At 46.0% G+C, this 13,128-nt stretch overlaps 2 protein-coding genes across 2 annotated transcripts; both read right to left on the reverse strand.

Annotated features, from left to right (window-relative positions):
* Nucleotides 1-433: 433 nt before the first annotated feature.
* HOXA7 (homeobox A7) lies at nt 434-3,794 on the reverse strand. Its single transcript, XM_030971266.1, has 2 exons — nt 3,286-3,794; nt 434-2,233 (listed from the first exon to the last, which is right to left on the reverse strand). Exons 1-2 carry the CDS (start codon nt 3,659-3,661, stop codon nt 1,950-1,952), a joined length of 660 nt encoding a protein of 219 aa, XP_030827126.1. The 5' UTR covers nt 3,662-3,794; the 3' UTR covers nt 434-1,949.
* A 6,587-nt stretch (nt 3,795-10,381) lies between these two features.
* Nucleotides 10,382-12,611, reverse strand: HOXA9 (homeobox A9). The gene is made up of 2 exons (XM_030971265.1): nt 12,027-12,611; nt 10,382-10,895 (listed from the first exon to the last, which is right to left on the reverse strand). Exons 1-2 carry the CDS (start codon nt 12,571-12,573, stop codon nt 10,657-10,659), a joined length of 786 nt encoding a protein of 261 aa, XP_030827125.1. The 5' UTR covers nt 12,574-12,611; the 3' UTR covers nt 10,382-10,656.
* Between the last annotated feature and the right edge of the window lie 517 nt (nt 12,612-13,128).

The raw sequence follows: 13,128 nt of genomic DNA on the forward strand, positions 1-13,128 counted from the left end.
GGCCCCCGAAAGCCGCACACACAAACCACACATGTACCCCATCAGATCATTTACACTTGGAAGTTTCGTCTTTCACTTTCTGTTCATTACAAAATATTCTTTCACTGCATGAGACTTCGACTTGATTGCCGATCGTCTGGACTGGGGTAATGACTGCAAGAGGACACGGGAACACGGTGGAAGGAAGCTCTCCCATAAAGAGGGCTTTCCGCTTTATTAATCAACAACGCTAGGGGAAAAAAAATCACAAAGTCGAGATAGAGATATTGACTGATTCCTATCAATTCATCACTTTGTTGTTGTTGTTGGGGTTTTTTTTTTTTCCTTTTTGATTACCGAAAAAAAATGTTTAGATGGTCTAATTTCTTTATTAGTCTATGTAATATATTTTTTGTTGCTTCCCTCGAACTGGTTCCTTAATAAAGAAACACAATTCATTGTCAACAAGCATATTTATTTTCTGTGTAACATGAAACACATTTATCGTGGGAGATAGTTGAACACGGTATCACTTCCAAAGAGAGTTCACAGACATTTTTTTTCCCACTTCCAATACTTACACGGCATATCCAAATGTTCACAACGAACACACCGAAACACATTGTAACATACAATTTGTGAATAAACTTTAGCCAAACCTTCAAGACGGATTTATACAGAGTTTTTAACAATACATCATGCTACAAAGTTTCCAAATTAATTACATACTTCGCAATTTATGACATGATCTTACAAATGAGGTTCAAGACGAATATAAATGACAAAAAAATTACAATATCTGCTATTGTAGGAAAATTCATGGTATTACATATTAACACGTTCAGATAATCAGGACAAATAGTTTGTGGATTTTTTTTTTTAAAGGTGGTTACATGATCGTTTAAATTCACTTTTCAAAGAACACTTTCTGCTATATTAAGTAAGATCAACGTAGAATAAGAAAACGGCCTTTAGCAGAAGCAGCTGAAGGTAGAAGCCAACGGGAGATATTAAACCGCTTTGTACAATATTGGCGTGTGTTTGCTTCCTCTCTCGAAATAGCAAAGAATCGAGAACAAAGATATATTGCAGCATATGGTTTTCATTTATAATTGCTTTGGAATAAATATATTATTTTAAATTTAAATATATTCAGACTTTTCGGTACCAAATTCTATACCAAAGCTATTGATGCGTGCTTTTTGAATGACTACACTTACATGTCTAAAAGCATTTTGCGATTCACATTAGTAATCTTGTAACATCCTTTTGACTACTAAAATACAGTATACTTTCGAAGATAGGTAGGCAGAGCAAGATATATAGGTAGGTAGTCTGGAAAATAGGTAGTACAAATAATTGCTGTAGATTGTAGTGGTTTGTGGAACATTTTTCCCCCCTTATTTGCTGTTTAACCTTTTGTTAGTGTAGCTGTTACTTAAGATACTTTTCTAACAACAATTAAAAAAAAAAGAAAACAAAAAGAGAAGTGCAGAGCTACTTATTCAAAATTAGGTAGTTTTTCTTAATGTGAGCCTAATGCACTTTTCCCCTTAGACATGATTGGGACTATGGAGTCAGGTAGTTACTTCGGAAGGTCACGGTTTAGTATCTGTGCAAGCAGCAGTTCTCCCACTGAAATGTCCCCTGAAGAAGCCCACCCAGTTTTGGGTTAATGGAGATTAAAAAAAACAAGCTGATTGTAAGATGCTCTTAGGAGATATTACCGAAAGGTTCAGCACAGGGCAGGTTTGGGGAGTATGGGAGAGTGGAGAGAAGGCTGGAAGACCAACCCAATAAATGTTTTCATGTTTGCAAACGCTTGCTTTCAAGATGATCATTAAAGGGAGCTGATTTCTTTTTTAATAAAAAGTCTCTCTTTTTTTTTTCCTTTCTCCTTTAAAGGGAGATTTTTCCAACTGTCATGTGCACACACTATTCTAAGAGATCACTTCCTCGAGTGGGACTCCTTAGTCCTCCTCCTCTTCGTCTTCCTCCACTTTCTCGACAGAGGCTGCTGCTGACGTGGGCTCGTTGGGAGCCGGGGTGCTGGAGCTCTCCTCCTTGTGCTCCTTCTTCCACTTCATCCTCCGGTTTTGGAACCAGATTTTGATCTGCCTCTCCGTCAGACAGAGGGCATGGGCGATCTCTATCCTTCGCCGCCGAGTCAGATAACGATTGAAGTGGAATTCCTTCTCCAGTTCCAGAGTCTGGTAGCGGGTGTAGGTCTGGCGCCCTCGCTTCCTATCTGGACCTGAAAACAGGCACACACACGGCCAGGAGTTAGACAAGAAGAGAAGTGGAAAGTTTTCTCTTTTTATTTTTCTTATTGATATTTTAAATAAATAAATAAATAAATAAATAAACAAGCATACAAACAGAAAAGTGGCCGAGCCAGAGTGAACGATCCCCTTCTTCGACTTCCACCCGCCCCCCCACTTTGCCCTAACAAAGACATTTCAGCCACACGACCTGCCCTGCTCAGGCAGGGCAAAAATTAAGTTGCTCGAGACCTAGAAAAAGTGAAGAGAAAGCGTTCAGGAGAGGAGGTGGGGGAGGAAATTGCTTTTGGGAGGAGGAACTTTTCCCCCAGGCGATGTATTTCCCTAAAACCTTCCAGACTTTCACGTTTCGCGAGGGGAAATAAAAAGCTGGAAGGCCGGGCTGTATTTATTTTATTTTAATGTCGTGGGCTCCCCCCACCCATCCCGCCTGGATCGTAAACAATACATAGCATTTAGCTCCAGAAGAGAGCTCTCCTTTTTCACACACACTCTCGTGCCCCAGTGCCCCCCTCCCCCCTCCGTTTTCCTGTTTAGTACATTTCTATAGATTCTTATCTCCGTGGAAAGGGCAGGGGGGACGAGAGTGGCACGTCTCGGCAACGCGAGCTGGCGAAGTCCTCGACACGCCGTCCCCCGCTCCCGAACGCCTCTGTCCCCTCCGCCTCGCCCAGCGAGCGGGATTTTTTTTTTCCCCAACTTCGACAAGAGGGCAGGGGAGACGCTTAATCCGTGGGGGCTCCGGGAGCCGGCAGCCAGCTCTCCGCTTTTTCATAGCAAACAGCGCAAATCAACTCAATGCTAAAAATTCCATAGCAAATGGAGTTAAATAAATTTACGAGGCTAGAACCCATTAATTGGGCAATAAAAAGTTTTATGATACTCATTTACATACAATGCCACGGGCTTTCTACGCAATGGCGCCTCGGCTATAATTAAAACCATAAAGGCTGTGCTGACAGTAATCCTGGCGACACGCTTTGCCTGGCTGCCACGGCTCCGAGCCCTCTCCGCTCGCCCCTACCTGAAGACCTCATCCAGGGGTATATCCGGAAATTAGGCTCAGCCTGGTTGTGCAGGTTGCTTTCCTCCGCTTTCTCACAGCTGGGTTTGGTTAGCTCATTGCAGAGGACGGGAATGTTCTGATCAAAAGAGGAACAATGCAGGTTGTAGGCATCAGAGCCCAGGCTGTATCCGGAAGAGAACGGGCTTTGATATATGGTACTGTTCACATTGTACAAGCCGGGCATGGAGGAGGCGAAGGCACCCGCGCCTGGTCCATAGCCGCTTCTCTGGGAGTTGCTTGCAAAGGAGCAAGAAGTAGGCTCCGCATTTTGGAAAAGAGAAGCCCCCGCCGTATATTTGCTAAAAAGCGCATTCACATAATACGAAGAGCTCATAATTTTGACCTGTGATTTGTTGTCCGGCAGGCTTCAGTGTCGGTTTTACGAGGTAGCGTGATATATGATAACATTACACCCCCAGATTTACACCAAACCCCATTTTCTTTTGGACCGAGCTGCCCGCAGCACGTGACCGGTCATGTGACGCCGCCCGCCAATCCCCGCCCGCCTCACAGGTGGTGCCGGCCGGGGCCCGACGGTGCCCGGCCATGGACGGGCCGGGGCCGCCCGCCCGCCAGCGCCCTCAGCCGCCGCCCGCCCGGCCCCGGGGACGCCGCGCCTCGCCCGAGCGCTGGCGGACCGCGGGGCGCTGGGAGAAATCGGGTTTTGAAGCTTTAAATGTGTACGTGCGGAGTTATCACTGTGCGCCAGGTTTAAAGGAGGTGGCTCCTCTCCGCCTTCCCCCCCCTCACCCCGCGTTGTTTGCGCGTTGTAATGGCAAGAGGCAGGCGGCAACCAACCCTGCACAGGGTGTGCCAGGGCACCCCCCGCCGGCCCCCAGGGGCTGCCGAGCCGCGGAAATCAAGGCGCTTCCCAGCAGCCAGCCCCCGAGGGGGAGGCAAAAATCAAAATCGCCCTCCCCGGGAAAATAAAGGAGGAAAAAACTGAAGAACACCCCAGAAAAACCCAAACCCCCAAACAAACAACGACATTCTACTAGACAAAAAAAGTCCCACCCAACAACAGAACGCACAAAAAAAAACAGAGCACCCACTACAAATAATGGCCCAAAAAAAAAAAAATTGAGGACTCAACTTTCTGAATGTCTCAAGAAGAAAATACAGAATAAACCGAAACTCTAGAGTTGAAGAAATCGCCTGCAAATGGCTTCAAATCGCCGCCGCCTCTTTCCTGCCCGAGTTACCTTTCCGCCCTACATACCTTGCAGTCCAGAGCGTTAGGCGGCAGCGGTACGCTCGCATGACGGGGAGAGTGGCTGCTTTTCTAAACACTGGGATCCCCAACAATGCGAATGGCTCTCCATTGAGGATGCTGCTCCGTGCCCTTCCTTTAAACGGATCGTAAAATGAGTTTCCTTCCCTCAGACAGCGAGTCCTGGTAAAGACAGCTTTTACTGCCTGCCTGTATTGCACATCATAAACTGGAAGAAGCACAATGGAATTGCCCCGGAAATTCTCCTTTCAATTATAGTTTGGTGCCCCGTGTACAAAGACTTTCTCACCAGTTAAAATTGTTCTTGCCGATATTTCGCACGGACCCTAAACTTTGTGTTTTGTAAACGTGGAGCACCCTCTCACCCCCCCGCACACCTCCAACACCCACCCGCGCACCCTTTGGCACCCTTTATGCGTGGTTATTGCAGCCCCATGAACACAGGTTACTGACAGAAGCAAGTCAATTCTTGAAATCACCAGATCCCTGAGATACTGGTGCTTCGGAGCATGCAGATGTGGTGGATGTATGTAAATGTTTGCCAAGTGTTAAGTATGTGAAAACTCAGTTATTATTCGCAGGCATTAAGGGAGAAGCCGCCGAAAGAGCCCCTTCGGCTATTTCTTCCAATTCACTAATATTAGACAATATCTCTACGGTCTCAATCGCGGTGCGGGAGCATGCCGGCAGAAGAGGCTGCTGGAAGGGAATAGAGGCCCAAGAACTTAAACGAATGCGATGCAAACAAAACGACGACCAAAAAGATCAAAGAGGCTGAAGTAGATGGCATTAGACCAATAAATTGCTCCTCTGGTGACAACATACCAAGATGCAAGAAAAAAGAAACAGCAAATATAACCAATGTCTAGACTTAAATATGGAGAGCATAGGACCGAATAGATTCTCTGGGTGGTTACATTTCGAGCTCTCTGATTCTCTCCAATTTGCACGTTTATGTATTTTTCTTTGCTTACATGTGTTTGTCGCCGCCACGTTTTATTAAAATGTATTTTGCTTGCAGCTTATTTTTCCCTGCCAGCCGTTTAGATTTATCAAAAAGCCTTCACTGAATAAATGCTAGAAGGACCCCTAGACAAGGGTCCCCGCCACCTTGTTGACTCCCCCCACCCTCTGCGAGTTGGGCATAACACTGCTTCTGAAACACCCTCTGAAATCTCCCGTTTCGTCGTTTACAGAATCAGGCTAGATTATCCTGCCTGTAAATCCACTTTGCATTTGAATTTATTTTTTTCCGATCGAGTAAGGGTGAACAGGCGCAGATTTCAAGGTTTTGGTCATGGTAATATTCTCGCACGCTTTAAAAAATAATCCTCTAGGATGGATTAATTGTATTTTTTTTTCCTTGTAAGCTCTGGACTACCCCTCTTTGGCACTGAGCTTTCCGGGAAGTAAAATGTAGTGATAAAACGGTGCTCGTAAGTTATAAGCGACCTGGGAGCACTACATGATTATGGCTTGTGTACTAAGCAGTATCTTGATGTGGTTCATAGTAGAGAAGATTTTGCTGGTTTGGAATCTGTTCTCGCTATAATTTATCCACGATTATAATGGAACATGCTGTGCCAAGTTATTACTTAGTATGACGATGCATAAACACTTTTTAATTTCAATATAATTTTACTGCCCAAGGAAAAAAATAATTACTCATAATAAGTTTAGCAATGCCATTGTCGACAAACATTTGATAGGAAGGCTCTTGTTAGAAAGCAGGGAGTGGCTGTTGATCCTTATCCCTAGAAAGTATTAAATCTTTGAATCAGTGCGGGAAAAAAAACTAGCTCACTACATTGCCAGTGCTGAATTTCGATGTAAAGAGAATGGCTTTGATTTAAGGAAATGCAAGTAAGTTGCAGAGAAAGTAGCTCTGTTACAGAGGACTATGAAGGGATTTGTTTAGTTGTCTGGCTTAAACTTACGAAATACAGCGTTTATACTTCAGCCCATATTTTATGCTTCCTTTCCTCCTGCATTTATTTTCCTTCCAATTACTTTTTTCCCCCGTCTCTTTTGGCAATTGCCATCTGAAAATATTCCACAACTCCATACTAAGCCTCATTCTCAAGACGCGGGAGCCAACAAAAGCAAAGCGAAAAAAAAAAGGGAAAAAAAAAAGGAAAAAAGAAAAAAAAAGAAAACTATTCGAGGAAACAAAATAGACGGCGAGAACAAGTTAGGAATGACTTTGAGAGACACGTCAAGTTTGCAGAGCATCAGCCTTCTCACATCTGTGTAATATAATCACAACGGGTCCCACAGAGCTGAAATTGCTTCGGACACAAGCAGGGCTTTTTATTTGTATCAAAGACAGCTGTTGAATAATTTCACTGGCCGGTAAATAATTTTCAAACTAGATTTTTGCAGCACTGCCGGTACCCCTCACGGCTGTCTCAGCCGTGCGGAGCAGACAAGGGCATGGGAAAATCCATCGGTTGGCCCCAGAGCTCCAAAGGGTGAAGACCTTCGGGCGCTCTCCTCCCAGGCTGAACCGGGGAGACCCTCTTACATCCTGTCCGAACCCTTCAATTCCCCGTTTCTCCCAATATTTCATTTCACACCAGCCCTTCGGGAAATCAGGATACCCTGTTTGTAGGCTCGGAGCTTAAGCAGAGAAGAGCAAAGGTTTGGGGCAAGGGAGAAAAAAAGGAGCTGGCAGTTGGGTGCCAGGGCTCAATCCGTCTCTATCACATAATATGAAATGTCTCGGTGTTTTGAGAATAATAAATGCACAGTGTGTCCTTGGTGCAGATCAAGCTTCACTTTCTCCACGAGTGTCCTGAGCGTGGCCAGGCGGCAAACGCGACCCCGACGGCGCCCGGTCGACGGCGTAAAGAGGGAAAAAACTCGAGGATAAAGGGGGGCCAAAAGCACCCTCGAACCCATCGGCCTTTGTCAAAACAATCTCAGCGCTCCCAAGCCCAGTTATGCTCCCATAAAGTCGACATTTTAGGAGCTGTCGGGAGGCGGCCGAGCGCTTGATGGCGGAGGGCGGCCGGGCGCCGTTTCGCGGGCTCACAGCGCCACCTGCCGCCGGCCGGCCGGCACTGCCGCGCCGCCGCCGCCCGGCCCGGCCCGCCGCAGCCCGCGCCCCGGCCCGCCAGCCCGCGGCAAGATAAATGTCCACCTCCCAGCCTGGATTTAAGCACGGGAAGGCCAATAAAAGGTTGTTATTTCCGCTCTCCCGCTTTATCTAAAACAGCCAGACAAAACAAATGAAAAGGCTTTTGTAGAAAATCTTAATTGTGGCTGGACAGTTGTAAACTCATTAAGAGCCGAATTCCAGACAGTTTGCAGACCCGTCATTTATTACACACTCTTAATGCTGATTCTTTGAAGTTGCCTCTGTCTGCAACAACAGAGGGCGTCCCAGCATCCCCAAATACTGGCTCGGGGATCAATTAGAGTTTTTTTTGTGTGTGTGCACGCCAGAACGAGCTCCCTTTTGCTAATTAGAACTCATCAAATCTTACCTCGGATTTCTTTCTTTCTTTCTTTTTTTTTTTTTTTTAAGGTGAAGTCGAAAGTTTTTTTTTCCTCCCGCAGTTCTGCACATCTGTAAACTTCTTGCCAGCTCCCTAAGTTTTGTCTTCAGCCCTGCAGCGTTTTACACCCCATAAATGGTTACAGCAGTCATTTTCTTTTATTGCACTGTAGTATGGCTCTGAATTTTCCTAACAACAACTTCTGCCAAGACCATAAGCGTGTTCCGTCCTATTTTGCTTTCAATACATATACATATATATATATATATATATATATATATATATATGTATGTATGTGTAAAGGTACCTTCATAAAACAAGAAGGATCTTATTGTTATTCGCCATATTTGCAAACAAGCAAGGGTCTGTGTGGTGTAGAGCTGTGCTGCGGTTCATGTTATGGAGGATATCCACCGTGAGCAGTAAGATGTCCGCCCAAAACAAGGGTAAATTTCAGCAAGCTCATAGACTTTGCTATTTTCTTTTGTTGCTGAGCTTGGTATGGCTTGGGGCGGCGGGGGAGGGGTAGGTGAAATGCGGAGGGGATGTATGGAAATCTTCCACTCCAAAGAAATCATCCTTCTCTTTTTAAAAATAAATACAATTTCGTGTTGTCTGCAGTAGACTGTGGCCAGCCCACCGCTTTCCTTCGGCTAAATCAGCGACTAAAATTGACACCATAAATTCTACCATAATTATCAGTAAAATTTTATCTGATTCTATATCTATCTATAAATTCATATATAATCTGAGGCGCTAGTAAAACGCAACGGGTTGTATTTATTTGCCACGGGACATTTAAAAGGGAAAAAAACCTACAAAAATGAAGGCACGGGAAGGAAGAAAGTGGATGACGTTTGAAATAACATATTTTGCATGGGCAATTATCTCTAGCAGGGAATTTGAAATGAACGCCCCGGTAAGGCGAGCCTTCTCACCGGGGTTGTGGAAGCACACTTAGTGCTGGACATTTTCTGGTGGAGGCTGATTAACAATCTCAGTTTAAATGTCGCTGTCTGAGCAGATTTACATTATCGTCCGCGCTAAAGAACGTCGGACATTTTGGTTTGGTCCTAGTTCCCCCGCCCCGGCGGCGAATTTTATTAAAACGGCGTTCGCTCGGCACCGTGCCCCGCTGCCATCCAAGGGGCTCCCTCCGCGCACTGCTAAGCACCAGCTTACCAAATCACGCCCCGAAGGGGGGAAGAAATCCCTACCCTCAGAGAAGCTATGGCATTTAGGACCTGAATCTGTCCATTTCGGATAAAAATAAGACCAAATTTCCATCACTTGGGGGCTGCGTTTATAAAACCGTGTTTTTGCCTCGGCTCGAAAATAATACCACTCCTCGCCTCTGCAGTTGCCCTAGCCCCGCCACATCTGCTGGCGACATTCGGTGTGCCGTGGAAGAATCTCTCCTCAATAATCTTAAAACATCACAAAATAGAAAAGAATCAATATATTTTATTTGGCAAAAAGTTAAATATCATTTCAACACAACGATTTGGTCAGTAGGCCATGAGGTAACTGTTTCAAAATAGACAGTGTACGTTCTGCAGTAACATAACTTCCCAGATTTTTTTTAATCGATACAAATTTACAATAACCAAATGTAGGTTTTTATAATGTATAATTTATTATCAATAAAATTAACCTTCATTACAATAACCATCAAATCATTCGATTAAAATTCAAACATAAACCATAGGTAGTTACCCTTTTCACATATACGTATAGCTCCGAAATCTGCTAACTGCTCACTGGTGCAAAAACAATATTTAGGCTAGTCTGTTTATTTACTTTTTTTTAATATATAGATTATATATACAACCGACAAAGACAGTACTATATATGTATCAACTGTGCATACTAAAATGACTTGCTTCATATTTTGAGAACCGTAATTCCCAGACATCCCGAACGAACGGTTTTTTCTACCTTTTTTTTTTTTTTTGCATTGAGATATATATAATATATATATTTTACAATCAAAGGTTAACTGTCTAATTATACAGAAAAGACTTAATACACTACAGAGCTATACTCTATGCAATTTTTATAATAAACAACCTGAGTTCAAATTGAATTCTAGCTTACACCATTACATCCGGTACAGCACCCAAGCACATAAATTGAGTCACAAACATAATTACCACAATAAAACACAGTGTTCAAGTATTAGAGCAGAGATCTCTCTGCCACGCAAAAAAGCGAATAAAATTAACTACATAGACTAAACTATAGAGTCCGTAAATAGTTGTGCATTATGAAAAGGTAGTTTTTCCTTTTTTTTTTCTTTCCATAAGTGAAGAAACAGGTAGATTTATACAAGCCAGTTAGACAGCCTTTTCGTGCTAATGCCCCCTTTTTCTTTCCTATTAGAAAATTAAAAGTCTTACTGTACCTCTCCTGGCAATCTGGCCTCTGTGGCTATCATTGTACAATCATAATCAGAATTTGCCAAAGGAAAAATGAGGCCTGGACCCAGACGCATTGCATGGCAGGGCTTGAGGGGATAATATTTTTTTTGTTTGTTTTAACTTTTTCTTTTTTTTTTCTTTTACTTTACGCATTTTCATTTTAACCCACGTGTCGCCATCATTCGTCCTTCGCTCGATCTTTGTTGATTTTCTTCATTTTCATCCTCCTGTTCTGAAACCAGATTTTCACTTGTCTCTCTGTTAAATTGAGGAGTCTGGCCACCTCGTATCTACGGTCCCTAGTGAGATACATATTGAACAGAAACTCCTTCTCCAGTTCCAGTGTCTGATGCTTGGTGTAAGGGCATCGCTTTTTCCTGGTGGACCTTGCGTGGAGCCAGTTTGCAGCTGGATTATCTACAAGGAAAACAACAGAAGTTCAGGCTGAGGGGGAGGGTGGGAGGTGGAGGGAGGGGGCTGGGAGGGAAATCCACGCAGAAAGAGCCCATCAGGTGTCCCGGTATTCGTGTTTGGGACGTGGCTCTCATTTCCCCAGGCACAGAGGCTCGTGAGGCACAATGGACTCCAAAATACAGACACATGGGGAGGTCACACGCAACCACACGCGGCAAAGCCCTGTTGCCCCCTCCTACCCTCGCCTTTTTTATTGTTTGGAGAGAATACAATTTTTTAATACTTTCTCCTCCTCTCTCTTCTTCACTCTCTAACACTCCCTCCCTCCTTCCTGGCCTCCCCACATCTCAAACTGCCAGACCGGGGAGTAACCAGCCAGATCAACATGTCATCGAAATCGTCTTTTTAATCTCTACCTTCTCCTGTGTCATCCCTGGCAAAACCCAGGGAGCTGGCGAGTTAATCTACAGCTGGCATAATTAAACCCTCGCCCTCTTAGGACCCTTATTCGCACGGCGTTAATCGCGATAGTAATCCCGAGGCGCTCTGCCACCAGTCTCGTAGTCCTGGGAGCATCCAGCCCGGGGTTTTCCGCCGAGGAGACGAAAGGGGGAGGGGAGGAACCAAGTCAACGGCGAGGTTTCTGCTCTCAGCCCAGCAATAGCCGCCCTGTCCTGAGAGCCGTCTCAAAAAAGATCTGATTCACATCCAGTGCTTTCTAGGCACCCTTCTCCCCGGCGTCTGCCCACGCCTGGGAGCGCGGCGAGGCAGGAGGATGTGAGCACGTCCTGCTGAGTTTGCTGGGGTGGCAGGAGTGAGGATGGGCGGCTATTGCATTTCTCTCTCTCTCTCTTTTTCTTTTTTTTTTTTTTTTTTTTTTTTAATGATTTTTTAAGTTGCAGTTGTAGGGTGAGTTTTTGTTTTCCTTTCACCCTGGAAAGCCAGAGCCGTCCTAGATCCCGTTCGAGCCTGAGAAAGGCAGCGCTGGCTTCTGCAGATGGCAGACTCCGGCGGGCTGGCGCAGCGGCGGCGGCAGCGGCCGGTGCTCGGCCGCGTAATTAGCCCCAGCGCCTCGACACCTCCCCGCGGCCGGCGCAGAGCCCTGAAGTCCATTACCCTCGTCGTCCCACTTACTTGGATCGATCTGCGGTTTCTCTCCGTTTGCCTCACTTTCTCCATTGCTTTCAGAGAATGCGCCTTCGTGGCTTTGCTTATCCCTATCAACTGGAGGAGAACCACAAGCATAATCAGAGAGAGACAAAGTGTGAGTGTCAAACGTGGTACAGTCAGCCCTCCTGGCCGCCAGCGGTTCAGGTTTAATGCCGTAATGCCTGCTGGTAGGTAACCCGGGGAAAGACAAGGAGCCCGGCACAGGCTCAAGCCACGAACGCATGTACCTGCCGTCGGGCGGTGCCACGGGCGCCTGGTGGTGCGCGTAGGGGTGGTAGACGGCGGGGACGCCGCTGGCGCCGGCGGGGTGCGCGGGGCTCCAGGGGGGGCCGAAGACGGGCGCCTTGGGCTGGAAGCTGCAGGGGGCCAGCTCGGGGTGCTCGGCCAGCGCCGCCGGCCGCGGCGGCGGCCCCAGCGGGGCGGGGGCGTAGCGGGGCGCCGCCAGCTCGTCCCCCTCCGGCACCAGGAAGGAGTCCACGTAGTAATTGCTGAGGGTCCCGGGAGCCGACATGGCGGGCGGGCGGGCGGCGGTGGACCCGCCGCGGTTCGGGGCTGCGGGTTTCACGTAACAACTTGGTGCTGGCGGAGAAGTAGAGTCAGTAATAAGTTGAGGGCAGCGCAGGCGCCCATTGGCTGCGCCTGTCACGTGGCGGGGGAGCAGAACAATAAAGTATAAATCAGTCCGCGGGCTATTAATGGGTCAGTGTTTTCCAGCCATAATTTTTATAGCGAGGCCATATGTTTTTATGCAAAGGGATATTTGAGTTATACGGCGGGGTTTGTTTTAATTGCGGCCAACTGAGATTAAAAGATCAGATTCCGTATTACAGCCCCCCTCCCCTCTTTCTCTCTCTCTTCCTCTCTCTCCCCTCACTCTCTTTTTCTTTCTTTTTTTTTTTTTTTCGTTTAAGCGGACTATTTTATATCAAAATTAATCATCCCATCAGTGGGTCGTGTTCTCCGCGGAAAAAAATCCCGCCACCCTTGTGATCGGAGACCTTCACATAAAACGATACAATAACCGAAGCAATAAAAAGAGCAAAATAGTAGTTGCGGTATACTGTAT

This window comes from Camarhynchus parvulus, chromosome 2 (assembly GCF_901933205.1).
Source record: "Camarhynchus parvulus chromosome 2, STF_HiC, whole genome shotgun sequence".
NCBI classification, from domain to species: domain Eukaryota; kingdom Metazoa; phylum Chordata; class Aves; order Passeriformes; family Thraupidae; genus Camarhynchus; species Camarhynchus parvulus.

Excerpts from the sequence above, each read along its gene's own strand:
- HOXA7 (XM_030971266.1), bottom strand. The coding sequence starts at position 3,661 with ATGAGCTCTTCGTATTATGTGAATGCGCTTTTTAGCAAATATACGGCG. Across the intron at positions 2,234-3,285 it reads CCCCTGGATGAGGTCTTCAG|GTCCAGATAGGAAGCGAGGG; the intron begins GTAGGGGCGAGC and ends GCCTGTTTTCAG.
- HOXA9 (XM_030971265.1), bottom strand. The coding sequence starts at position 12,573 with ATGTCGGCTCCCGGGACCCTCAGCAATTACTACGTGGACTCCTTCCTG. Across the intron at positions 10,896-12,026 it reads GAAACCGCAGATCGATCCAA|ATAATCCAGCTGCAAACTGG; the intron begins GTAAGTGGGACG and ends TTTTCCTTGTAG.